This window comes from Phyllostomus hastatus, unplaced genomic scaffold (genome assembly GCF_019186645.2).
Source record: "Phyllostomus hastatus isolate PE091 unplaced genomic scaffold, TTU_PhHast_1.1 phas_contig_40, whole genome shotgun sequence".
Taxonomy (NCBI): Eukaryota; Metazoa; Chordata; class Mammalia; order Chiroptera; family Phyllostomidae; genus Phyllostomus; species Phyllostomus hastatus.
The window spans coordinates 7,286,307-7,312,667 of NW_025333872.1; the positions used below are offsets into that span (position 1 = coordinate 7,286,307).

General features: G+C 37.5%; 1 protein-coding gene and 1 non-coding gene across 4 annotated transcripts in view; both read left to right on the forward strand.

Annotated features, from left to right (window-relative positions):
* POLH (DNA polymerase eta) overlaps positions 1 to 26,361 on the forward strand; it is a 31,835-nt gene that overhangs the window by 851 nt on the left and 4,623 nt on the right. Inside the window, exons 2-10 of one of the 3 annotated variants that reach the window (XM_045843043.1) lie at positions 2,383 to 2,523; positions 2,755 to 2,889; positions 6,284 to 6,501; positions 13,945 to 14,114; positions 15,976 to 16,079; positions 17,793 to 17,912; positions 19,812 to 19,935; positions 20,494 to 20,559; positions 25,059 to 25,228. In XM_045843043.1, coding sequence (XP_045698999.1) covers positions 2,387 to 2,523; positions 2,755 to 2,889; positions 6,284 to 6,501; positions 13,945 to 14,114; positions 15,976 to 16,079; positions 17,793 to 17,912; positions 19,812 to 19,935; positions 20,494 to 20,559; positions 25,059 to 25,228 — 1,244 coding nt within the window. In that variant the 5' untranslated portion in view covers positions 2,383 to 2,386. Of the gene's footprint in view, positions 1 to 2,382; positions 2,524 to 2,754; positions 2,890 to 6,283; positions 6,502 to 13,944; positions 14,115 to 15,975; positions 16,080 to 17,792; positions 17,913 to 19,811; positions 19,936 to 20,493; positions 20,560 to 25,058; positions 25,229 to 26,361 lie in introns of those variants that run through there. The other 2 variants (XM_045843044.1, XM_045843045.1) reach the window with 2 other exon arrangements.
* On the forward strand, positions 5,416 to 5,522 carry LOC123822374. The gene has a single exon (XR_006786326.1). It is a non-coding gene; the product is annotated as a U6 spliceosomal RNA (small nuclear RNA).

Below are 26,361 nucleotides of genomic sequence, written 5' to 3' on the forward strand. Positions count from 1 at the left end.
ATACTCCACTTTTGGTACTTGTATCTACTATGGTGCATATCTGTTGTCTTTGCGTGTGTGAAACGCATTTACTATTTTTACTCTGGCATCTGTTCCAGTGCTATGCAAAAGGCACTTCAGTCAATGTATTTCATTCTGCCTGTTGTCAGTGAGTAGAATTTATAAGGAATTAATGCCTTGACTCTCTGATTTTTAAAAACTCATTGTTTTCTTTCCACTAGTCATCCACTTTGTAGTTGCATGCCACTTTTTTCAAGGTGAATGTTAATTTTTGACACTTTTTTAAAAGAATACAGTTGAGTGCTTACTCAACTGTATAACCTGTGTTCCTCATATTTAAATCATGAATTACTGGTGTTTTCATAAGTATCTTAAATACTTTAGGTCAGTGTTTCTCAATCTCTGCTACATATTAAAAGGGCCTGGAAAGCTTGTAAAAATCACAATGCTCTGCTTATATCCATACCAATTAAATTAGGATGTCTGGTGGTCAATCCTAAAAGCCAATATCAATGTTATTTAAATATTCCTAGGTGATTCCAGTATGCAGCAAAGTTTGGGAGCCACTTCTTTAGTTTATATTCCTTCTTCTAATTTTCTAACACTGTTAAATGATAATATTAGTCTGTATCCACTATCAAATATATAAGGTTTATTCTTCCAATCTACTGTCCATTCCTTTATACATGTCTATGCTGAAATAGTATGTAGCATTGTTTTCTTTTACATGAATGAGTAGAAAATCACCATTAGAACACAGCAAAATGATTGTCCCAGGCAAGATTCACTGATGGGTGCTTAGTGGTTGAAAATTCGAGGAGAAACAGGATATTTGCAGCCTCAAATTATCTCCCTTAAGATTAGTTACAAAAGGAAAAATAGTAACTTTACTATGAGAAACATGGCAAAAACTTTCTCAACTAAATGATCATGGTTAATATCATCAGTAATAAGACATATTGATATTATGTACCTCCCAAAATGATACACTGAGAAGAGCACATAATTTATGTAATATTCTTGGCAAAAATGCATAACCTCAGTCTAATTAAGAGAAAATATCAGACCAACTTAAACTGAGAAATATATTCTCAAAGTAACTGACTAGTTTTCTTCAAAAGTGTCAAGGTGATGAAAAACAAGGGAAGATTTAGGAGGTGTCTCAGACTGGAGAAGATTAAGCAGACATGATGACTAAGATCAGATCCTAGATTGGATCCTGGAACAGAAAAAAGGTATCAGTGGAATAACTGGTGAAATTCAAGTAGTTAAATATCATACCAATGTTCATTTTTTAGCTTTGATAATTATGCTGTGTAAAATATTAACATTAGGGGGAACTAGGTGTAGGAGAACCCTACTATTTTTGCAATATTTTTTTAAGTCTAACATTATTTTAAAATAGAAAGTTAAAGAAATTCACATGATGCCCTGGCTGATGTGGCTCAGTGGATTGAGTGCTGGCCTGTGAACGAGGGATTGCCAATTTGATTCCCAGTCAGGGCACATGCCTGGGTGCTGGGCCCAGGTCCCCAGTTGAGGGTGTGAGAGAGAGGGAATCACACATTGATGTTACTCTCCTCTTTCTCTCACCCTTTTCCTCTCTAAAAATAAATAAATAAAAACTTGAAAAAAAAAGAGGAACTGCTTGGGGCTTCAGCAGTGTCTCCCACTGACTCAATCCCTACGGGTTTTTTTTTTAATAAAAGAAAAAAAAAAGAAATTCACATGAATGCTGTGATTTTATATATCATTTTCTGTTTCTCTTTTCTCTGAATTTATACTTGAGATTTATATATGAACTAGATCAACTGTTGGCTTAATCCGTCTGTTGATGTGAATTGTGGCTTTAATTTGCATTTCCCTAAGACTAACGATATTTCATTTTCATGTACCTATTGACTATTTTTTTAAAGATTTTATTTATTTATTTTCAGAGAAAGGGTTGGAGAAAGAGAGGGAGAGAAACATCGATGTTTGGCAACTGCCTCTGGTGTGCCCTCAACTGGGGACCTGGCCCATAACCTAGGCATGTGCCCTGACTGGGAAACAAACCGCTGACCCTTTGGTTCTCAGACTGGCACTCAATGCACTGAGCCACACCAGCCAGGGCCCAACTGACTATTTGTATATCTTTTGTGAAGTGTTCAATTCTTTTGGGAGACGGATATTTTTAAAGCTTTTAATACTTACTACCTTCCTAAAATTGTACCAATTTATTATTCTCCTTCAAGTAGTAGATGAAAATGCCTGTTTTATTCTTGTTAGTTTCCAGGCTCTCATGCTCATGGTAACTCAACACTGGAAGGAGGGAAATACAGTTTTCCTTGGCAATTTGGATTAGGTATCCTTTTTAACTGTCTATGAAATATTATCTTACAGAAACATGGCTAATGGACAGGACCGCGTAGTAGCTCTAGTGGACATGGACTGTTTTTTTGTTCAAGTAGAGCAGCGGCAAAATCCTCATTTGAAGAATAAACCTTGTGCAGTCGTACAGTACAAATCATGGAAGGGTGGTGGGTAGGTATCAGTTTTATTGTTGAAACTGTCAACTACTGTTTTAATTTATAAGAATGCATGGCACTATGCTAGGTTCTGTTTTTGAGAGTAATGCACTGCTGTGTTTGAGATCAAATAGTGGCATCAATGGCCAAAAAGTTTCTGCTGTTTACGTGTATAGCCTGTAGATGTTAAATTCTAGTTACTTTTGCTCATGTGGTGTTTTTCTGTCCCTTTTCTTTCCAACCTTAGAATAATTTCAGTGAGTTATGAAGCTCGTGCATTTGGGGTCACTAGATACATGTGGGCAGATGATGCAAAGAAGTTATGCCCAGATCTTCTACTGGCACAAGTTCGTGAGTCCCGTGGGAAATCTAACCTCACAAAGTAAGAAGAACAGATTGTTTAAGGGGAATGGAAGGGTTGGAAATAATATGCCATGAGGCTAGGAACTGATGTTTCAAATTTTGTGTAAATAATGTCTGAAAAAGTTACCTTTGATCAGTCAACTTTTTAAAATTTATTTCTTTATTTTTAGGGAGAGGGGAAGGGAGGGTGAAAGAGAGAGAAACATTGATATGAGAGAAAAACATTGATCAGTTGCCTCTCACCCATGCCTCTGCTGGGACCGAACCCGAAACCTAGGCATGTGCCCTGACTGAGAATCAAACTGGTGACTTTTTGCTTTGCAGGATGACACCCAGCCAGCTGAGCCACACTTGTCAGGGAGGTCAGCCAACTTTTCTGTGTCATATGAAAACGGATTCCGATATTGTATTTCAGGAATAATTCAGAGTCATTATAATCTGCAACAATTGCTGTTCTTGACACCTTCTCACTTTCTTACTTTAAAATTGGTTGAACCTAATGAACAAAATAAACTAATAAGCAAAACAGAACCAGAGACACGGAAACAGGGAACAGACTGACAGATGTCGGAGGACGGGGAAGCGGGGCAAGGGGGACTGGTGGAAAGAAGGGGAAGGGATTAGTCAAAGAACATGTACAAACGACGCATGGACGTGGAGAACGGTCTGAAGATGGACTTTTCGAGCAGGGGTGGGCTGGACAGAGGAGGGCAAAGAGGGAAAAATTGGGAAAACTAATAGAGTAAACAAGAATTAAAAATAAATTTTAAAAAATGGTTGTTATAATTACAACTCAATATCAATTTCTATGTTCTCAAGCCAGGTCTGCAGTATTTGAAGTAATTAAATTGACTGTGAAACTAAGAGTTTTTCCAGAAAAAGCTGAGTCAAACTGACATTCTAATGCGATATCTAGAATTATTTGCCAGAATCGAACAATCTTAAAGGAGAGTACCATCTCTGATTTTGAACTGACCTGTCTTTTCCCAACTTTTAGGTTAGTCTTGAAATGGGAGATATCTATAGCCATAGCCAAGTTATGGGCAGTTACAAGCCCAAACCATTTTAATAATCCCAATAGTTTGTATTGAGTATATGTTATATGTCAGGCACTGTGTTAAGCTCTCCATAAGCAATATCTCTTAAATTTCATGTTATATGGTATGTTCCAGTAGTATACTCCTTCCCTACCACACACTCACAGATGGGGAAACAACCTTAGAGAGGTTAAATAATTTTCCACAGCAAGAAAATAGAAGACTGAGGATTCAGTTTTTTTCATATTCCACTATCCACATTCTCACAGTACACTATACCATGTGATATGGTGTGTGTAGATCATGCTTTGATTTGGGACTTGAGATATTCCTGAATTCACCTATGAATTGGAAGTCTACAGGTAGAGTGTCATAGCCAACCACACATTGAAGTTATTGCCAGGAAAGAAGACAGATTTGACTGGAGCTTAATATCTTAACCCTAGATTAGAATTCATTCAGCTAACAGACATATGCTACATTGCATTGAATAGAATTTTATGCTGGTAGAGACAATGTAACTTTGCAGAAATATAGTTGTGTGATTTTGAAAAGTCACATGTCACCAATTTTAAACTTTTTGAACAAAAGCAGTTTCAGAAAATTTAGGAGTAAGTTTGTAGACAAGAGCATTATCAAGACCTGATGATTTAAAATTATTAGTTTAGTGCTGGCTGGTGTGGCTCACTGGATTGGCCTGTGAACTGAAAGGGCCCTGTTTCGATTCCCAGCCTGGGCACATGCCTCGGCTGCAGGCCAGGTCCCCAGTTGGGGGCGCGTGAGAGGCAACCGATTAATGTTTCTCTCCCTCTCTCTTCCTTCCCCTCTTTCTAAAAATAAAATCTTTAAGATTATTTTAATAATTAGCTTGAGATACCAGGTTATTAAAAATAAAAATACAATTTTTAAAAGTATATATACACTAAGATTATTAAGTATTTTTAAGAATACTTTGGAGCAATTTGCTCAAGAGGCTGTGAAGGAGAAACAACCACTACAGCAGAGTGCCCTTTCCTTGCCCTGTATGTGGGTGAGTGTGTTGAGCTCTCGTGCTCTTGTGCACACTTGAGCTCTCTCTTTTTATTTTTGAGGTCTGACTCTCCATCCCAAAAAATGACTAAAAAAGGAAAGAAGCCATCTTTTTCTCATTCTTTTTCTAACTCTGTCATTTAAGAATATTTTAGAACAAATTTTACTAGTTTTGATAGATATCTTAGTGAAGGGGTGCACATATTTCCATTTTTATGGTAAATAAAATAGATTCAACAGGAGTAAAGAACTTATTTAAATTCTGTAATAAGTGCAAAGCAAAAAAAATATCCACATATTACCACAGAAAACTAGCTATATGCATCCAGAAGAGCTGCTTGGTATGGTCTGAATAGACGGTTTACGGTGACACTGGTATTCCCCAGCGGAGGCTATGTGCCTGTCCAGGCACACTACCACATTCTAGGAGCTTATTTTCAACTTTATCATTTGAATGTTAGTATATTCAGAAGTTATTGGTACTTGCTTTGGCAGCACATATACTAAAATTGAAACAATACAGAGAAGATTAGCATGACTCCTGTGTAAGGATAACACGCAAATTCATGAAGAAGTGATTGGTCTTGATTCATTGTGTGTGTGTGTGTGTGTGTGTGTGTGTGTGTGTGTAGCGAGGACCAGCTCACATGTTAATCAAACTCACCACTGAGTATAAAATCCACATGTCACCTGGTTAATTTATAATGAAAAATACTGTCCTGAGGAGAAGAAGATACTTGGGTTCACTAATCAGTGCAGTGTTCCCTATAAGTTACCTCATTTTTTGTTACCTCTTGTTTGAAGACAGCAGTAGAAGCAGAATACTATGTAGTGTGTATATGAAAATTAAAAAAAAATGGGTGATCAGAGTAAAATGTTTCTAGTTAAACTAATTAGAAGCATTTCTTTTCTCTCTTTTTTAAAGATTTTATTTATTTATTTTTTAGAGAGGGGAAGGGAGGGAGAAAGAGAGGAAGAGAAACATCAATGCGGGCCAGCACTCAATCCACTGAGCTACATCAGCCAGGTTTTCTTTCCTCTTTAGAGTGATCCTTGTCACATAGACATGTTCATGGTCTCAATGCTTTCTACCTTTAGTGTGCTAGAGTTGCCATGCAAATGTTTGCCTGTATGGTTCTTTTTCCTTGCCTCTGTTATTGACTATCTCCCTGCTTATCAATCCCTTTAGTTGGGTTACTATCTATTCTCTGACAAGCCATTCCTTTCTTTAAGGAGGTCTTACACTGATTATGTATATTATTATTCTATTATGAGGGAGGGATGTGTCCCACAGTCTCAATGTTGCCTCTATTTATTGCCTACGTGTACAATCCTTATACTTCTTAGGTACCGGGAAGCCAGTGTGGAAGTGATGGAGGTAATGTCTCATTTTTCTGTGATTGAACGTGCCAGCATTGATGAAGCTTATGTAGACCTAACCAGTGCTGTACAAGAGAGACTACAAAAGCTGCAAGGTCAGCCTATCTCTGCAGATTTGTTGCCAACCACCTACATTGAAGGGTTGCCCCAAGACCCTACAACAGCAGAAGGGACTGTTCAGAAAGGTACTTCCATACCATCATTTGCTTCTGCTTCCTGCCTTTGGAGCCTGCTTTGCTTGGTCACACTGATATTCTTGGACTGATTGAAAGGAAACTTAAACTGCAACCTGAATGAATTACAAGGACTCATGGAGGGATATACAAATTCTCTTATCTTTCCAGGTATATGGATTTTTAGAAGCTTGAGATCTGTATGAAATCAAGTTTCTCTTTAGATATGATTAAGGCAGGTTAGAGTTATCAACAGAAGTCTGAGCACTTCCATCATTTGCAGGTTAATTTATATTATTTTAACTTGCTTTCTTTATCATAAGAATGGTGAGGTGTTTTTTTTTGTTGTTGTTGCTGTTGTTTTAAGGTAGACCTCAAGTACTGGGAGTTGTGCAAAGCCTCTCTCATTTTATTTTACTTCTTTTTCCCTTTCTGGTGATTCCTCCCACTCCCTCCCAACCTCACACACCCTTTGGCACCACCAGTACATTTTGTATATCTTAAATATGTATATGTCTTTATAATTATATACCGATTATGTTACTTTGTGTATGTGCTTTTTTTTTAATATGAGAGGTGGCATTTATTACTTATTTTTTTAAAAGGAGATTCTTTTTTTTCTTTTTTTTTTTTAAAGATTTTATTCATCCATTTTTAGAGAGGGAAGGGAGGGAGAAAGAGAGAGAGAGAGAAACATCAATGTGCGGTTGATGGGGGCTGTGGCCTGCAACCCTGGCATGTGCCCTGACTGGGAATCGAACCTGCGAAGCTTTGGTTCGCAGCCCGTGCTCAATCCACTGAGCTACGTCAGCCAGGGATTAAAAATTTTTTATTTATTGATTTTTGAGAGGGAGAAAAACATCAGTATATTGTTTCACTTATTTATATATTCATGGGTTGATTCTTATATGTATCCTGACCAGGGATTGAACCTGCAACCTTGGCATATTGAGACGGTGCTCTAACCAACAAAGCTATCCCGCCAGGGCACTTTCAATGAATTTTTTAAATAAAAAAATTTGACTTACCTGTTGTAGTATATCAGCTTCTTCTGAGATCTGGAATCTAGTATGTTTTCCCTTTTCTTTCTTATCTGAAGTTTTAATTGATATACAAAAAACACACAAATTGTAAGGGTACACTTTGATTTTCACAAAGTAAACCAATTTGAATAAGCATGACCCAGATCAAAAAACAGCCATTTTAATAGGTATATAATGATATCACATTGTGGTTTTAGTTTGCATGTCAATGAAATTGAGCACTTTTTTGTAAGTTTATTGACCATTTAGACTATCTCCTTTCATGGAATGTATGTTTAAGTCTTTCACTCATTTTTTGTTGGATTGCCTTGTTTCCTCGTATAGGACTTTTTTGTTGTAGATGTGACTCCTTTATCAAATATACATATGGTAAATATCTCCAATCTGTGGCTTCCCCCCCCCACTCTCTTAATAGTGACTTTTGATGAACAGAGGTTTTTAATTTTAATTTGGTCCAATTTCTTTTTCTTTTCCCGTATGGATAGCATTTCTTTATGTCCTGTTTAAGAAATCTTTCCCTATTTCAAGGTCATGAAGAAATTCCCTGTCTTATTCTAGAAGCTTTATTGTTTTGCTTTTCACATTTAGTTTTACAATTTATTGTGTAAATGTCTGTAGGGTATGAGGTGGGATCAAGATTCCTTCTATTATTAAATTAATATCCAACTATAATGGCTTTATTAAAGCTTTAATTTTTCTATAAAGATCTTGTACATTCATTTGTCATGCTAGTTCATAGATGCTTTAATTTTTTATCGCTGTGGTGATTTTTTAAATATACTTCTTGATTTTTTTAATATATATTTTTAAGATTTTATTTATTTATTTTATAGAGAGGGACAGGGAGAGAGAAAGAGGGAGAGAAACATCAATGTGTGGTTGCCTCTCGTGTGGGCCCCAGTGGGGACCTGGCCCACAACCCAGGCATATGCCCTGACAGGGAATTGAACTGGTGACCTTTGGTTCCCAGGCCGCTCTCAATTCACTGAGCTACACCAGCCAGGGCCTATAGTGATATTTTTAAAAATTTTCTACTTGATTATTGATGTACAGGGGAATGATAAGTGATTTTTTTAATGAGTTATCTTTATTTGTCTACTTAGCAAAAAGTTGTGATATAACGTGCATGAAAGTGCTTTAAAAATAAAATGTACTTGGTGGTTAAAAATATTTTCTTAGACTAGAATAAAATTAGGGCAATAAAAAATTTGCTTTTGTGGTAATACTAGATTATACTGGTTCTAGATATAAGATCTAAGAGAATCTGAGTCTTATTTTTTTAATCAAATATTATGAACATGAAATTCAACTGGATTTCCCAAAAAATTCTTTCTGCATCTAGAAGCTTTTCAGCAGGGTATCTACACTTTGTTCCTTTGTTCCTAGACGTGTTCTAGGGCTTTTGATCATGGCTATATTCAAAACAGTGTATCTATTCTCCCTTCATTTGTAACGTGTACTTTTAGAACTATTATTTTGTAACATTGTTCTTATTCATAACAACTTTCTGTAAAAAAAAAAAAGGCAAGGAAAGAAAAGAAAAAGAAAAACCTTTAAAATATGGATATTTGCCAAAAGGAAACTGGATACAAATCTATGGCAAGTTAACTTCTTGGGGGGAAAAATAGGACAATCTGTTATTACTTATAGAAACAATACAGATTTCTCCAGAAAAAGCTCCAAGAGAGTTTAGCTTATTTCTAGTACAGTGATGAATTTCCCGTGGGTTTTCTGTCTTTTAAAAAGATGTAAAGTATTAAAATATTGAAGATTCCTTACTGTATAATATGCCTTTAACAGGTCGTGTCGAAGGGTAGTAGAACTGTCTAGGGAAGCTTGTGGAAATGATCATTTAGAAATTATTTTATTCTCTGTTCCTGATACAGGAGAGTTTATCAAGCTGGAATCTGCAGATCCTTTAGTTCTATAGGGAAAATGCAATGGACAATAAAAATGTGCCACTTGAAAGAGGCAAAGGTATCATATATAACCAGTTGGTGATGAAACGTCATGATTTCTTTATTCTGAATCAGAGTCAGAGATTATTGATCATAATAAAGAAGGTTTTCTTTAGTCTTAGCTTTGTGTGTCACATTTTACTGTGTAGCTTATTTTTTTAAAATAGACATTTGGAATTTCTTTTATAATGCTTTAAATTATTGGTTCTTTAAAGTTTTTTTTTTTTTTTAGGGCTACATGTCCTTTAGAAAATCTGTCTTATCTCAGAAAAATACAAAAAATAAAAATACAAATCTACACATAAGACAATTTTGTGTGCAATTTTCAAGAGATTCACAAATCCTCTGAAACCCATATACCTCAGAATGAGAACTGTTATTACACATTACAGTAGTATTTGGCTGAAACTCATTATTGAACAACTCTCTGGCTGAAGATTATGGAACATAACGTTTGTTGGTGATCCAGTATTAGCTCAAATGGCCATACTCCTCTTCCTCCTCAAATCTATTGATCTTTCTTATCCATATACGTTTTTATTTTAAATGCCAATTTTGATAAAGAAGTCATATTTCTGTGTCTTAGGTATCTGTTGCTTTAGTGTGTCCAGTTTAAATATTAAGCTTACAAATGCAGTGACAGCACCTTATTATTTATAGTGTTCAGAATATTGCAATGTCTACTAAATGGTTTATGAAATTGCATATCATATTCCTGAGTCTTCATTTGATGTTGTAACAACAAAAAACTGATAACAGAAATTAGCTAATCTACATGCATATAACCTTCACCATCCTCCCTTTTTTTTTTTTTCTTTTTGGAGAGAAAGAGAAAGGGTTAGGCTATCTCCTGAATGTGCCCTGACCAGGGATCAAACCCCCAACCCTGGTGTATCAGGTGATGCTCTAACCAACTGAGCCATCTGGCCAGGGCACTGTCCTGCCTCTCAATGAGTTCAAAGCTAACAGTCCTACTCAACCATGCTATATTTGCAACTTTATATTTTCTGTTTCCAAAATAGTTGTGTGTGTGTGGAAAGTTTAAGTAGTAGGATTACTTAAAAATAATACTCAAAAATTGCCACAGTAAAAAATTTCCCTTGGGAACCAATATGTAACTAGTTTGTGTTAGCTAAAGAACTCATTTGTTCTTTTCTCTCTTTTTTTGTTCTTAATTCATTTCTTTCTAAGCACATATTGGATATCTTCTGAATATGTATGACATGTATTGGTATAAAAAATTATAAATCAGCTGTGAAATGTAGAGTCCTTGCTGACTTTGAAAGAAGCCAGCTGCCATGTTGTGAAAGGGCCTTTGGAGAAGGCACCATGCCTAGGCTCTGAATCCTGCCCTTTGCTGACAGCCAGCAAGGAAACAGAGACCCCTGTCCTACAAGCTGCAAGATGATAAATTCTGCCAACAACCTGATGGAGCTTGGAAGGCACTTATCAGCTTGTAGCAGAGGGGAGGGCACACCTGTTATCAGTACAGGGACTTCTTTTTTGCAGTTATGGGCCTGGAGTTGTGGGGTCTAGCCAGAGGTCTATCGGTTTAACCCTGAAGTTTTGACACAATTCATCAACACTCACTTTTATGCCTGTTCTTATTCAATATTGTACTGGAAGTACAAGAAAGATGACCCAATCAGAACAGAAAAGGAAATGAGAGATATTCAGGTGTGAAGGAAAAAGTAAACTTTCTTTGCTGGTGATATGACCAAATTTGTAAAAAATCCTAAAAGCTCTACTTCCCTCCCACACTGCACCCCCACCCCGCAAAAACAAACAAACAAACAAAACTAGAATAAGATCAGCAAGATTACAGGGCAGAAAGTCAATATAAAAATCAGTTTTATTTCTATATACTAAAATTTAAAAATGGGAAATAGAATTTAAAAAGCAATATCATTTGCAATAGCATTAAAGTCAGAAATTAGAGATAATGTTAACAATGTGTGAAAAACTAGGTCAGTGAAAATTACAAAACATTACTGAGAAATGAAAGACAATCACAGAAATGAAATCAATGGAGAGGCATACTGTGCTCATAGATCAAAAGACTACATGTTTATTAGAGTTCATCTCCCCAAATTTGCCGACATATTTTTTAAAATACTTTTTTTAATTTTTACTGATTTTAGAGAGCAGAAGAGGGAAAGAGAGAGAGAGAAACATCAACCCTGTTGTTCTACTTATTTACGCAGTCCCTGGTTGCTCCTCATATGTGCCCTGACCGGGGATTGAACCGGCAACCCTTTGGTTTGCAGGCCAGTGTTCAATCCACTGAGCCACACCAGCCAGGCCTAAAGGACTTTTTTGGGACACCCCAAAGTTAGTTAGAATAGTTGGAGAGGACCTCATGATAGTTAAGACTGAGATAAGCCCTAAAGTACAGATAAGATTTATTTAAGCAAAGGGGAGAAGAACAGTGTTAAACGAGTAAGAGAAGGGAGGTAAAATACACAATGCTTTGAGATAGAAACATATGTTCAGGAAATTGAAAGGATATAACAAATTTGGGATTAGTGGAAGATAAATTGAAAAGGATAGGTGGTCTTCAATTCCAATTTATGGAGTCAGTACTTTATTTTCTAAGTGTGAGAAAGCCAATGGCAATTTTGAGCAAGCAGTTAAGATTTATAACAGTGGTACTTGAGGATATTTAATTTGTGGGCACTGTGTAGAATGCATTCAGGGTGATCTAAGCAAGAATGAAAAAAACCTGAATAAAATACCGTGGGTCAAGATGGATATGTGAAATATTTTGAAGGGGGCTTTGTTACCCAAATAACTAAATAAGGAGGAATGAAAGAAAAAAAAGAAGATAATATTTGGATTTTAAACCTTTAATAGAAATAGGGAGTTGTTTCAGGAAAGAACCTTTGAGGAGAAAGAGACAATAAAGATTGATTTTGGTTATGTTTAGTTTGAAAGTATAATGAAAAATTCAAGAAGACTTTTTTTTTGTAGGGAGGCAGAGATAAGGGATTCATGTTTGAAATTGAGATTAAGATGTGCATATACTCAGCATAAGTAAATTGAAACATAAGCCAGAACCTGTTCACCAAGAGAAAAAGCACATACACCAAGAAGAGCTGAAGGCTTTTCAGTATCCACAATTAGGGTATTAGAAGAGGAAGACAGGCTAGCAAAGGAGAGAAGCAGCAGTCATCAATAGTTGGAAAATATTTCCTTCTAGGTGCTCATCTTTCTCTTGTTCTCTATGTGTAAACCTTTATTCTACCTTTCCAAGATACTTTGAGTATATATTTTTTGCCTTGTTCATACCTCATTACTGCCTCTTTAAATCAGCATGTCTAGATTCTCTGTGTATCTATCTTCACTATTTAATTATGTATATAATTATGTTAAAGCTTTTTTCAAAATTGTGACTAGTTCTGAATTAGATAGCAAGCAATTTTCAAGGCCCTGAGTCCAAAGTTATACCTAATTTTATTATTTTTCATTATTCTTTAAAATAAATTTATTTAATTTTTAAAAATTATTTTATTGTTCAAGTACAGTTGTCTGCATTTATCCCCCTCACGCCCCCCCACCCTACTCAAGCCATCCCCACCTCCCTCCCTTGCTTCTACCCTCCCCCTTGGTTTTGTCCATGTGCCCTTATTCCTTGTTCCTGAAAACCCTTCCTCCCCCTTGTCCCCTCCCACCTCCCCTCTGGTTACTGTCAGATTGATCTTAATTTCAATGTCTCTGGTTATATTTTGCAAAGCTATATTGAATTTAAACAGCTTGTCAGGAGAATAAATCTTCTAGTGCTTCTGATGGGATTTTAAGATACTCAATTGGAACCTGCCTCTAAAAATATGTACAACGTGCTGATTTAAGTTTACACTGAAGTGTGAGTTAATTCTGAATGTATTCTAATTTGGGGGGATGTGCAAGGAGAAACTGGAGGAAGAAAGTTCAAGAGAACTGGAGAGAGAAAACAAACTTTTAAATCATTGCTTATGAAAGATAATATATTTATGACATATTAAAACTATAAGGTTCAGCCTATGCTGAAGCTAAGGCTGATGGAATCAGTATGAAGGAGAAATTGATCTCTCTTGTAAGTACTAAGTAGTCTTCTAAAATAGCTGCCATTTCTGTAAAAACCTGTGTGTCTAAAGTACCTGAAGTCTAAGCATTCCTGTATTAGATAACAAAAAAAAATCTGATTTAAAAAATGTCTAAATGTGCCCTGGCTGGTGTGGTTCAGTGGGTTGAGTACTGGCCTGTGAACCCAAAGGTTGCCAGTTCAATTCCCAGTCAGGGCACAGGCCTGGGTTACAGGCCAGGTCCCTGGTTGGGGGTGTGTGAGAGACAGACGACTGATGTTTCTCTCACACATCGATGTTTCTCTCCCTCTCTCTTGCCCTTCCCCTCTCTCTAAAAGTAAATAAATACAAATCTTTAAAAAAATGTCTAAATGTACCTCTTAACTTTTTCAGAAGAAATGCGAAAACAAGGCTTATTGCAATGGCTTGATTCTCTTGAGACTCAGAACACCACCTCTCCAGACCTGCAGCTCACCGTGGGAGCAGTGATTGTGGAGGAAATGAGAGCAGCCATCGAGAGGCAGACTGGTTTTCAGTGTTCAGCTGGAATTTCACACAATAAGGTAAAGGCCAATGGTAGTTTTTGAAGAGAAACATAGATACCTATAGTTAAATACAGTAAGGCTACATTTAAGTGGGGCATTTAAATCATTATCTATATACTTTGCAGTGGGTTTCTATTTAAAATTTATGTCGAGGAAGAAGTAGAAGCCCTAAGTAATTTTTTCACATGGGAATCAACATTGAACATATACTTTCCTAAGAAGCAGGCTGAACAATTTGCAGAAAATGCTTATTTATATAGTTGTATCCAAAGCATTTCCTTAATGACTGAACTATCTAGGAAGGAGGAGGTTAGTCTTTGAATTTTAAATATGAATCTATTTGTTTTCTTTTCATTTGCTGAATATTCTAGTATTATTTCTTTTTAAAATATTTTATTTATTTATTTTTTTAGAGAGGGGAAAAGAGGGAGAAAAACATCAATGTGTGGTTGTCTCTCATGCACCCCCTATAGGGATCTGGCCTGAAACCCAGGCATATGCCCTGACTGGGAATCGAACCAGCATCCCTTTGACTTGTGGGCTGGCACTCAAGCCACTGAACCACACCAGCCAAGGCTAGTATTATCTCATTTCTTATGTGGAGTGGCCTAGGTGTTTTATAATTTGACTATTCCCCCTTTCCTAATGAAAGCAGTAAGACAAATGCAATAGTAAAATGTTACTGATTTGAACAGTATTTTGATTTATGGAATACAGACAATTGTCAATCCGGGGGCAGAATAAATGGTTTTCTTATTAAAGTGTAATGGTGTGGCTCAGTGGATTGAGTGCCAACATGTGAGCCAAAGGGTCACTGGTTCAAATCCCAGTCAGGGCACATGCCTGAGTTGTGGGCCAGGTCCCCAGTATGGGGTACATGAGAGGCAATCATACATTGATGTTTCTCTCCCTTTCTTTCTCCCTCCCTTCATCTCTCTAAAAATAAATAAATAAAATCTTTTTTAAGAAAAGTACAGTGAGGGTCTGTAATCTTCATCCCCCTGACTGGTCTCAATAATTGGGCAGAGACTGATTACTGGGTACTGCCTTTCTCCCCTCCCTCCAATAAGAGCAAAGTACCAAACTACTCAGCAGAGTTTGGGTGTTTTTTGTTTTTTCTTTCCTGGTTGGGTAGAGGGAAGGAAAACAAAAGTCCTAATGTAATAACTTAAACCAGACTAAATGTTGCCCAGAAGTTCCAGAGAATCTCTCCAATGAATTTAAGAATGATTTTATATTTTCCCCACCAATTTTAATTTGTGAAATGCTGCCACTGAAATATCTTATTCCTTGAAAAGAATTTTCAAGGATTTAATTTTTTTCATTTTGAAGTCTTGTTTATAGTATATTTGCTATTGGAGGGTGCTTTGGAGCCCAGTCTCACTCAGAGATACTAAATTATGGTAATGTGAATTAAATCCAGGACTCAAAATGGACTAACCAGTAATCAAGAAATATAGATAAATGGGTAAAACAAGTTTGTCTCAGCTTTTTCATATGGATATGGTAAGAAATGCTTCATAAGTTTCTTCTGCAGCTTCTCTGCCTTTTACCCTCTTGAAGTAGGAGAACCTTAGGATTACATGCAGGCGGAAGAGTGACTAAAGGAAAACCAGGAGCAGATGTAGAAAGAACAATGCAGACAATTGTGATTGTGGGTCATGTTTTCCAGTGAGGATGTTGTAGGAAACCAAGGTTCAGAGATGTTTTGAATTTCTGTTTTTGTTTTTGTTGTTAATGTGGACACCGCTAGTTATAGCCCTTAAGCTGTGTGTGTGTGTGTGTGTGTGTGTGTGTGTGTGTGTGTGTGTGTTAATATTCATCGATTCTCCGTGCGGGTGTTGACAGCAATGAGATTTTTATACTTTCCGTACTCCAGGTCCTGGCAAAACTGGGTTGTGGACTAAATAAGCCCAACCGCCAGACGCTGGTCTCACACAGGTCGGTCCCACAGCTCTTCAGCAACGTGCCTATTAACAAAATGTGAGTATTTGGGAAGCCTCTTAACTTTCACTCAGACACGTATGAAGGCACTCTCTGGTTGTCCTTTCTTTTGTTCCTTATGAAGGATTGGAGCCAGGCAAAATTGGTACCAGGAAAGGTGGGAAGGAGAGAACACAGGAAATTTTGAAAAACACAGAATTTTTCTTTTCTTTTGCCATTTACATTTTTATTGTGGAAAACACATGTAACGTACAATTTACCATTTTAACCACTTGTAGCCGCACTGTTTAGTCACATTAGGTACATTCACATGGCTGTGCAGACATCAGCACTGTCCATCCACAGAAGTCTCTTCATCTTCCCATAGGAGACCGTACACCCGTTCAACTCGAACTCCCCAGTAGCCCCTTCCCTCCGCCATGCACAACCACCACTCCACTTTGTTTTTATGAATTTGACTTCACAGCTACCTCATGTAGGTGGAATCATACAGTATTTTCCTTTTGTTTTTTAAAGTGTATTTTGTAGAATTTTTCTTTTTAAATTTTTTAAAGATTTTATTTATTTATTTTTAGAGAGGAAAGGGAGAGAGAGAGAGAGAGAAACATCAATGTGTGGTTGCTGGGGGCCATGGCCTGCAACCTAGGCATGTGCCCTGACTGGGAATCGAACCTGCGATGCCTGGTTTGCAGCCCGCGCTCAATCCACTGAGCTACGCCAACCAGGGCCAGAATTTTTCTTAATGAAACTTCAATTCTAGATTATCTGTGGAAAATTTAGTACTGAATTTTTTCAAATGAACGATTTTTAGGTGTATGTTTAACTTCCCTCTGGACTTTTTATTCAAGTCTGTTAATAATAAAAATAGGAGTTTTACCTTTTCTAATATCATATAAAGATGCTCAGGACTACTGAGTTGCTCCCAAACAAGGCATGAAAGAAGCCAAATAAAATGAATAACTAGTTGTGCCTACCAGTTGCTGTGTGTCCTTGTCAAGGGCTCATAATACCACTGAGGAGACAAGACACAACAGTTCAAAGCAACAGTAAAAGTCATATCACAAGACTGTATGTAATTGCTAAATGAATTGTACAGGTAGTTACCAAAGTTCATAGAAGAGAAGCGTAATCTGAGGAGGATTTATGAAAGAGGCATGGGATTTGTTTTGAGATTTGGCAAATTTGGAGAGTCAGATGAGATAGAAGAACAATAGCAATTTGGACAGTGTTTTGGACACAGAGAGAAAAAGTATGAGGTATTTCAGTGAACTGGGACGTAAACTAGTTTAGCTGGATCATACTGAGGAAGAGAAGTGATAGAAATAGTACTGAAAAGATTGGTTGAAGTCAGATTATAGGAAGCCTCGAAGGCCAGGCTGAAGATTCTTCATTCTTAAATGTAAAAGGTTTTAGCTATAGAAGAGATGTGTAGAGGGTTGGAATTTTAATCCCTAAATGGAACAGATTTTGTACAATTGAAAGTTTTATATACAGTTGGCTTAACGATAATTAATGACTTCAACTTTTTGTTTTTGCTATTATTAATCTCCTTCCCAGGTCCTAACCCTCAGAATATCTGAATTCCCAGAACCCGTTTGTCTTACAGTACCATATTAATAGTCTTCAGGACCAACATGTGCTCTCATTTTCCTTGAACCTTCTGGAGATCTACTTAACACAAGCAAAATATCTTATACATGCTGCAAACTAGATATTTGGGATATGAACTAAATTCCTTGTCTTTTTTGTTAGCCGTAATCTCGGAGGAAAGCTGGGAGCTTCTGTCATTGAAATCCTGGGGATAGAGTACATGGGTGAACTGACCCAGTTCACTGAATCCCAGCTCCAGAGTCATTTTGGGGAGAAGAATGGGTAAGTGATTCCTAATACTTTTCAATCATAACCTTTATAGAAATACTAAATTCCAATATAGACTAAAACATTTAGTAAAATCTAGGCCTATTTTTGGGTTAGCATTTATTCAAGGTAATTTTATTGCTCCTTTTACTTTAAAATATTATAAGTACCTTGGCTGGTATGGCTCAGTGGATTGAGTGCTGGCCTGCAAACTGAAAGGTCCCTGGTTCAATTCCCGGTCACGGCACATGCCTGGGTTGTGGGTCAGGTCCCCAGCTGGGGCCATGAGAGAGGCAACCAATAGAGATGTTTCTCTTACACATTGATGTCTCTCTCCCTCCTTCTCTTTCCCTTCCCCTCTGAATATAAATAAATAAAATAAAAAAACCCCCAAAATATTAGATAACCATGGCCTGTCAGTCTAGAGTAGTTTTTTCATGTATTTTAATAGGTTGATTGGCACTGTTACTTCTTTTTCTATTGGTTTTCTAGAGAGACAGACAGACAGAGGGAAATACTGATTTGCTGTTCCTCTTATTTATGCATTCATTGGTTGATTCTTGTACATGCCCTCACAACCCACAATCTTGGCTTACTGGGATGATGCTCTAACCAACTGACTGGCTACTGGCCAGGGCCAAGGAACTGTTACTTTGAAGCTTGAGTATATGAGGTCTGTCCAGAAAAAGACCAGCCATTGTTAATATAACAAGAATGGTTTATGTGACATCGATGTAACATGGCAGCCAAGGAGAGTGGACTGGAATGCACATGTGTGAACAAAGACAACTTCACTGTACTATTCCATGGGGGCAGTAGATGCTGTTGAGCATGTATACTGTGTGGCCATTGCATTCAAAATGACTGAGCAAGTAGAGCAACGAATCTGCAACATATTTTGTGTTAAGCTTGAACATTCCTTCTCGGAAACTGTTCAGGTGATTCAGAAGGCTGCAACTCTGGGTAATTGGCGATGCGCAGCTTTATCACAACAATGCTCCTGCTCAGGCATCAGGTCTTATACAGAGTTTTTTTGAGAAACATCAGATCACCCAGGTGACTCAGTCCCCCTAACGCCCAGACTTGGCACCCTGTGATATCTGGCTTTTCCCAAAACTCACCTTTTTTTTTATTTTTTTTTATTATTTTATTTATTTATTTATTTATTTTTAGGGAGGGAAGGGAGGGAGTGGGAGAGAGAGAGAGAGAGAGAGAGAGAGAGATATCAATGTGCGGTTGCTGGGGGTTATGGCCTGCAACCCAGGAATGTACCCTGGCTGGGAATCGAACCTGGGACACTTTGGTTCCCAGCCCGCGCTCAATCCACTGAGCTACGCCAGCCAGGGCTGCCAAAACTCACCTTTGAAAGGGAAGAGATTTCAGAACATTGATGAGATTCAGGAAAATATGACAGGGCAGCTGATGGCAATTAGGAGAACTGTGTGAGGTTCTAAGGTGCCTCCTTTGAAGGGAACTGAGGCGCCATTGCCCTATGTACAGTGTTTCTTGTATTTTGTATCTTCTTCAATAAGTGTCTCTATTTTTCATAGTACATGGTTGGATACCTTCTGGATAGATCTCATATATAAGTACATCATTTATGTATGCTGATATTTCCTTAAAATCCTGTATTTAGGCTTAGCACCAAAAAACTTGGGGATATTAATCAGTGGCTTGCTTGGCACCTTTAAAAAATACAAATAATGACTTGGCTTTAGAAAGTGTAACCAGCTTTCCTCTCCTTGGTAATCAACATATTACATTGGGAAGGACAGGGGTTCTGTCAGAAGTGAGGTATACTTAATTTTGGACAAACTTTTTCAAGAAGGGGATGAAAGGGTAATATACACATATTTTGTTTAAACAAGAATAATCATTAGCTTTCACCTTAAAGAGTTTTGCTGGTTTTATTAGATCTTGGCTATATGCCATGTGCCGTGGAATTGAACATGATCCAGTTAGACCCAGGCAAATTCCCAAAACCATTGGCTGCAGCAAGAACTTCCCAGGAAAAACGGCTCTGGCTACCCGGGAACAGGTAGGCAGGCACTCTTGACAGAACATTGCCTCTTCTAAGGGGGTTTAGTGGGTAGGTTTTGGTAACTGCAGAAGGTTTAATTAGATGGAATTAATGTTAGATTGAATCTTTATGCTGTAAAGTATGAAGAGGATAGAAGTTCTTTTTTGTGTGTTGAAAATTGACTAATTTTAATTGGATTTATTATTTTTCCTTTTTTCTACCTAAAAAGAAATAAAATGGAAATGATAGAATTTGAAATGGAATTGCTCATTTTTTGGTAATTGAAAACTTGGAAGGTCTAGGATATTGTGCCTCAAGTTTGTGTCATTTTTTTTCTTCCTCAGAGCTGGAACATGCCTGAAATTAACCTGATGGCATGCCAGCAGGGAAACAAAATGAAAATTTTGAGCAGGTCAGAGTACTGAAAATTTCTATGATCTGTTGATCCTTTGGTTTTGGGGAAAACTTTATTGCACACTTCCATTTGTGAGAGGGCTTAACAAATCCACTGTTTAGTTCTAAAATAAACCTGTGATTTTTAAGTGAAAGGTTAAAGTCTCAATACTTTTTCTTTAGGTACAATGGTGGCTTTTGCAATTAGCCCAGGAATTAGAGGAGAGACTAACGAAGGACCGAAATGATGTAAGATTTTTTTTTATTCCAAGGGTGAGATTTGGGATTTAAATACCAGTTTAAATGTCTTACCTTATAGAGTAGAAAAAAAAGATACAAAAAAAATCAGCTAAAAAATATTAAGAAATCTTTTTTCTGCCGTAAAACTCAACATGATCTTCAAAAGCCTGCTTCTCCGAACATAGACTATTCCTTCATTGCCATTTATCTCTACCTTTTTGTATACTTTTTTATCTAACTACTCCTGCAGCCATGAATATACAGTGGATCTTTATGAGAGTAAAGAGCCATTAAACAGGACATTTAGGGAGGGATTAGACTATAAATTACTGGACTTAAACCTAGTGCATGTGACCCTGGCTGGTATGGCTCAGTGGATTGAGCATAAGCCTGTGAATTCCTGGTCAGGGCACATGCCTGGATGGTGGGCCAGGTCCCCACTTGGGGGTATGCAAGAGGCAACCAGTCAATGTTTCTCTCATACATCTCTCCTCTTTCTCCCTCTTTCCCCTCTCTCTAAAAATTAATTTTTAAAAACCTATGCAAGTAAAACATAGTCTGTGTGACAAAGAAGTACTGATAGTTTTAGAGACAGAGTGTTAAGTGAGAGACTTGACATCTGAAAATTCATTTCTTTATCCACTCTTCAAAAACAACCCCTTTTTTACTGATGTATATTTTTTAAAGTTTTTTTATTTACTTATTTTTAGAGAGAGGGGAAAGGAAGGAGAGGGAGAGAAACATCAATGTGTGGTTGCCTCTTGTGTGCCCCATTGCTGGGGACCTGGCCTGCAACCCAGGCATGTGCCCTGACTGGGAATCGAACCAGTGACCCTTTGGTTTGCAGGCTAGCACTCAATCCACTGAGCCACACCAGCCAGGGTTTACTGATGTGTGTGTGTGTGTGTGTGTGTGTGTGTGTGTGTGTATGTGTATATATATTTTTTACATACCATAAAATTCACTTGTTTAAAAAAATTCAGATTTACAGTATACAGTTCAGTAGTTTTAGTATTTTTGTTGTTCAACTATTCCACAATTTAAGAACATTTTCATCATCCAAAAAGAAATCCTGTACCTATAGCAGTTACTCCCCCATGTCTAGGCAATTACTAAGTCTCCTTTCTGTCTCTATAGAAGTGTTCTGGACAGTTCATATAAATGGAATAATACAGTATGTAGCCTTTTATGGTGGCTTGACATCTTTAAGTCAACATAATATTTTTAGGTTTACCCACATTGTAGCATATATGAGAACTTTATTCCTTTATATAACTGAATAATATTCTATTATATAAATATTTCTACATTTTGTTTACCCATTCATCAGTGAATGGGTATTTGAGTTGTTTCCACTTTTCAGCTATTATAATGTTGCTATGAATGTTCATTTACAGATTTTTGTGTAGACATATGGTTTTCATTTCTCTTGCTCCTGTATCCCTAGGAGTGGAATTACTGGGTCACATGGTCACTTTCTGTTTAGCATTTTGAGGCTGTTACTACATTATTTTACATTCCCAGCAATGTGAGAGGGTTCTAATTTCTTTATACTTTTGTTATTACCTTTTTTAAAATTTTAGCCCTATTAGTGGGAGTGATAAAGTTTGTGGTTTTCAGGTGCTTATTGTCCACATTCTTTCTTATCCTTTAGGGAGAAATGTCTATGGCGATCCTTTACTCAGTTTTGAAATGGGTTGTCTCTTTATTGTGTTTTAAGGGTTCTTTATATATTCTGGGTACAAATCACTTGTCAGATATATACTTTGCAATTTTTTTCTCCCATTTTGTGGGGGTTTTGTTTTCTTTGTTTTCTTGATGGTATCGTTTGATGTGTCCTTCCTTTTTGGAACGTCTGGGAGTCCTACACATCAACTATATACTGGCAGGTATCATCCAAAACTACCTGTATGTGCTCCCTTTTCGCCGAATTGGTGGTGATTATTTGTTCTTTGGTAAATAACAGAGAGAAGGGTATGATCCCAGTTGTGTTGTGGGCCTATTTGAGGGCGACCAGTAGGTGTCGCCCTGTTTTCATCTCTATAAGCCTCTGAGACTTCCCTTGCTGTTATCAAGTGCAACGCAGCAGGGATGCCTAAGAAAGTTCATGTCTTTTAAGCTTAAAAGAACTTTATGCCAAAAATAATTCTAGACATAGAATATCATATCATTTTACTTCAAAATATTCTACTGGCTTTCCTTCACACTTAACTAATGTGTGGATTTCTTTTATTCTATAATGACCAGTATGATTTGGTCTCTGGCTTCTTCTCTGATCTTATTTCCTATCCTCTTTCCCTTAATCCTCTTTAGCTTCCACTCCACTGGTCTCTTTCCCTTTTACTTGACACACCAACAAAACTCTCACCTTAACACTTGTGTACTTGCTGTTTCTTCAGCCTGGAGAATCTTTGCTCTTATATTCTTATTTACTCAGCTCTGGGTTCAAATATAAGAGGGTAGCTGGGGAAAGTAGAGGCCTCCAGCATTCTGCCTTACTCTGCTTTTTTCCATAGCACTTTGTAGTCATTTCTATTACATGTCTACTTGTTTATTAACTGTAGCTCCTACTACAAGATCCCTTAGGGCCTGGACTTTATTTTGTTCTATCCTATATCTCTAGATAGGGCCTGATTATGTAGTAGGCATTCACTTATGCTTGAATGGTTTTAGTGAACAAGGACTCCTTTGTAATTGCCAATTTGTATTCTCTTAAGATATGCAAATCCATAGGTATTTGCAAAATGTACAAAAATATAAATTTTATTTTTACTCCCCAAAATACTGGTTTGGCTGTATTTGCCTAGGGGTATTTCTTCTCACTAATATCTTTTGATTTTGAGGGGATCCCAATAATAGAATTTTTAATCTTCTTCTATTCCACCTCTCAATCTTTGTTTCTTAGTTTGCTTTGCATCAAGAGTATTCAGATGCCCTGGCTGGTGTAGCTCAGTGGATTGAGCGTGGGCCTGCAAACCAAGGCGTCACAGTTCAATTCCCAGTCAGGGCATATGCCTGGGTTGCAGGCCAGGCCCCCAGCCGGGGAGGTGCATGAGAGGTAACCACACATTGATATTTCTCTCCCTCTCTCTCCTTCCATTCCCCTCTCTCTAAAAATAAATAAACTCTTGAAAAAATTAAAAAGTATTCAGATACTTTGATTCACTGAAAGGTGAACTGATGATCTTGCTTCTAGAGGCAGGCTTACTACACTGTATCTTCTAGTGATAGGCTGTGAACAGGTGATGCCAGTGAAACCTTCCACTGTTATTAAACGTAAGAGCATCAGGGCAGCTTAAAGAATAGATCCACTACTCAGTCTTGATATCCTAGCTTGGCACTTCCAGACAATTACTTATATGAGCTCTTCTTTAAGTCACAAAATAGAATATAGGACTGTAGGTATTTGTTATAATCTTCCTGCATAGACATTATAGAAAAGCATTCAGAAGAGTCCATTTTCATTTATTCTGTCCTCTTCCCATCACCTATGAAAATTTCCTAGATATTCTAATAATGTATCATCTAAATTAATCTTCTCCAATTTCTTCTATTAAAAAATAGCACAATTTTAAAAATTTTTAAATTAAACTTGACTATTTCCAAATCATTCTGTCACCCTAGTTCTTTTAATGTCCTCTTGAAACAGAACCACTCTATGTTCTATTCCTCTGGGTTCTGTTGCCCACTGCTGATAAAACTGTGACTCCCAATGCCAGAGTCTTATGAAAAGGAAAGGAACTATTTATTCAAAAGTTATACAGGTTTAGAAAATGGCAGAATTCTACTATTAAATCCCACTCCCTTTAGAAACAAAAAACACCCATAATCACTCAGTCCTGCCTCCTCTTGCCAAACCAGGTCAGTCAGGGGTACCTGATTGACTCAGGAAAATAGAAGTCTGTAGCTTAGCTGGGCAGATTCCTGTCTGTATTCCGGTTATTTCCAGTCATCCAAGCTTGGCTAGACTCCTGCTCTTAATTCAAAACAGTATATCCCCTCCTCACTGTGGGCCAGTGGGGTTCCTTCTGCATCTTTTCAAACCACATGGCCAAGAAAGCCTTCTCTGCTCCCAAGCTGCATGGTTAAGACACCATGGCTGCCCTGCATTTAGTATAAATCTTGGCTCTGATCTACCTCCATAACCCCATTTCCGACTCCTCCCACAAAAGGTTACACCTTCTAGTCCTTTGGTTTTTTCTGCCTTTCTCTACTTCCACTGTTAGTCTGGGCAGTCTTGCCCCTGTGATGTGAGAATCACCTCTGGTAACCTACCTCCTGCCTGGTCTCCCTGGCTGTTAGCATTACTAACACACTGGCAAAGTTATTTAGATATGAAAAGGAACTCTCAGTGGCCCTGCTCTGATTCCCCTTCCCCCAAGCCAGGCTAGTGGAGGATTTGGGGATCTCTAGCTCAGCACCCCATTACACTCTCATGTAATTGAGTATATAGAATCCAGATGCTCATGGTAACTTTAGTTCTGTTTTCTATCCTTTTATACCCACAGAATGACAGGGTAGCCACGCAGCTGGCCGTGAGCATTCGTGTACAAGGAGACAAACGTCTCAGCACTCTGCGCCGCTGCTGTGCCCTTACCCGCTATGATGCTCACAAGATGAGTCATGATGCGTTTGCTGTCATCAGGAACTGTAATACTTCAGGAACACAAACCGAATGGTGAGTTTCTTTCTAGCTCATTTTCTCAGAAGAGACATATATCCTGTCTTGCTCTAAAATTGCTCTATATAAGCTTTCCAGCTGGGATAGGTTCTTTGTGACTCTGGCCAGCAGGACCTATTACAGAGGGGAAGGGCCATGCACAAAAGAGAGGGCACAGTAGAAACAAGAGAAAAAAGGCAGACTGGCTGCAACTTCTTTGACTATGTTTAGTGCAATCCAGTTCTTAGGGGTAGGTTTGAGATTCAAAGTGAACCAGTACCATCCTGCCCTGGCCAGGTGACTCAGTTGGTTAGAGTGTTGTCCTGATATACCAAGGTTGCAGGTTCGTTCCCCAGTCAGGGCACATACAGGAAACAACTAATGAATATATAAATAAGTGGAACAACAAATCGATATCTCTCTCCCTCTCTCTCTCAATAATTTTTTTTAAATTAAAAGAAGAAAATACTATCCTTATATGTATCAATTTGCAATAGTCTGGGGAATGGCCATTTGCACTTGGGAGTACAGAATTCAAGTTTCAAGAATATAGCACACTTGGGAACTTCTTTCTCAACTTCTTCATTTTTCTGTCTTCCTTGATAATGAAACTGACCCATATTCATTGGTAATCTCTAACACCCCAACTCAGTTACAAGCTCCACTAGTATAATACCCAATGTCATATTATAGTAAACTTCAGTTGGTCATGAAAAATAACCAAATACATGATTGGAGTGTGTTCATTTATTGTCCAGATATTATTTTCAATGTTGGAATCCTTTAACTATTTAACATAGCCTGTTACATTAAAAAAAAGTACTCCAAATTCACAATGGAAATATAATTATGTGAGGAAAATGAATTGGTTATTTATAGATCTATATTGAAGATTATAAGAAATAAGTTTAGTTTATCTAAGTTATTGATTATCTAAATATATGGGCCAACACTATTATATGTACAAAGACTGTTATATAGTCTTTGTTTTTAGAATAATTAACTTTTGCCCTGGCTGGCGTAGCTCAGTGGATTGAGCACGGGCTGGGAACCAAAGTGTCCCAGGTTTGATTCCCAGCCAGGGTACATTCCTGGGTTGCAGGCCATAACCCCCAGCAACCGCACATTGATGTTTCTCTCTCTCTCTCTCC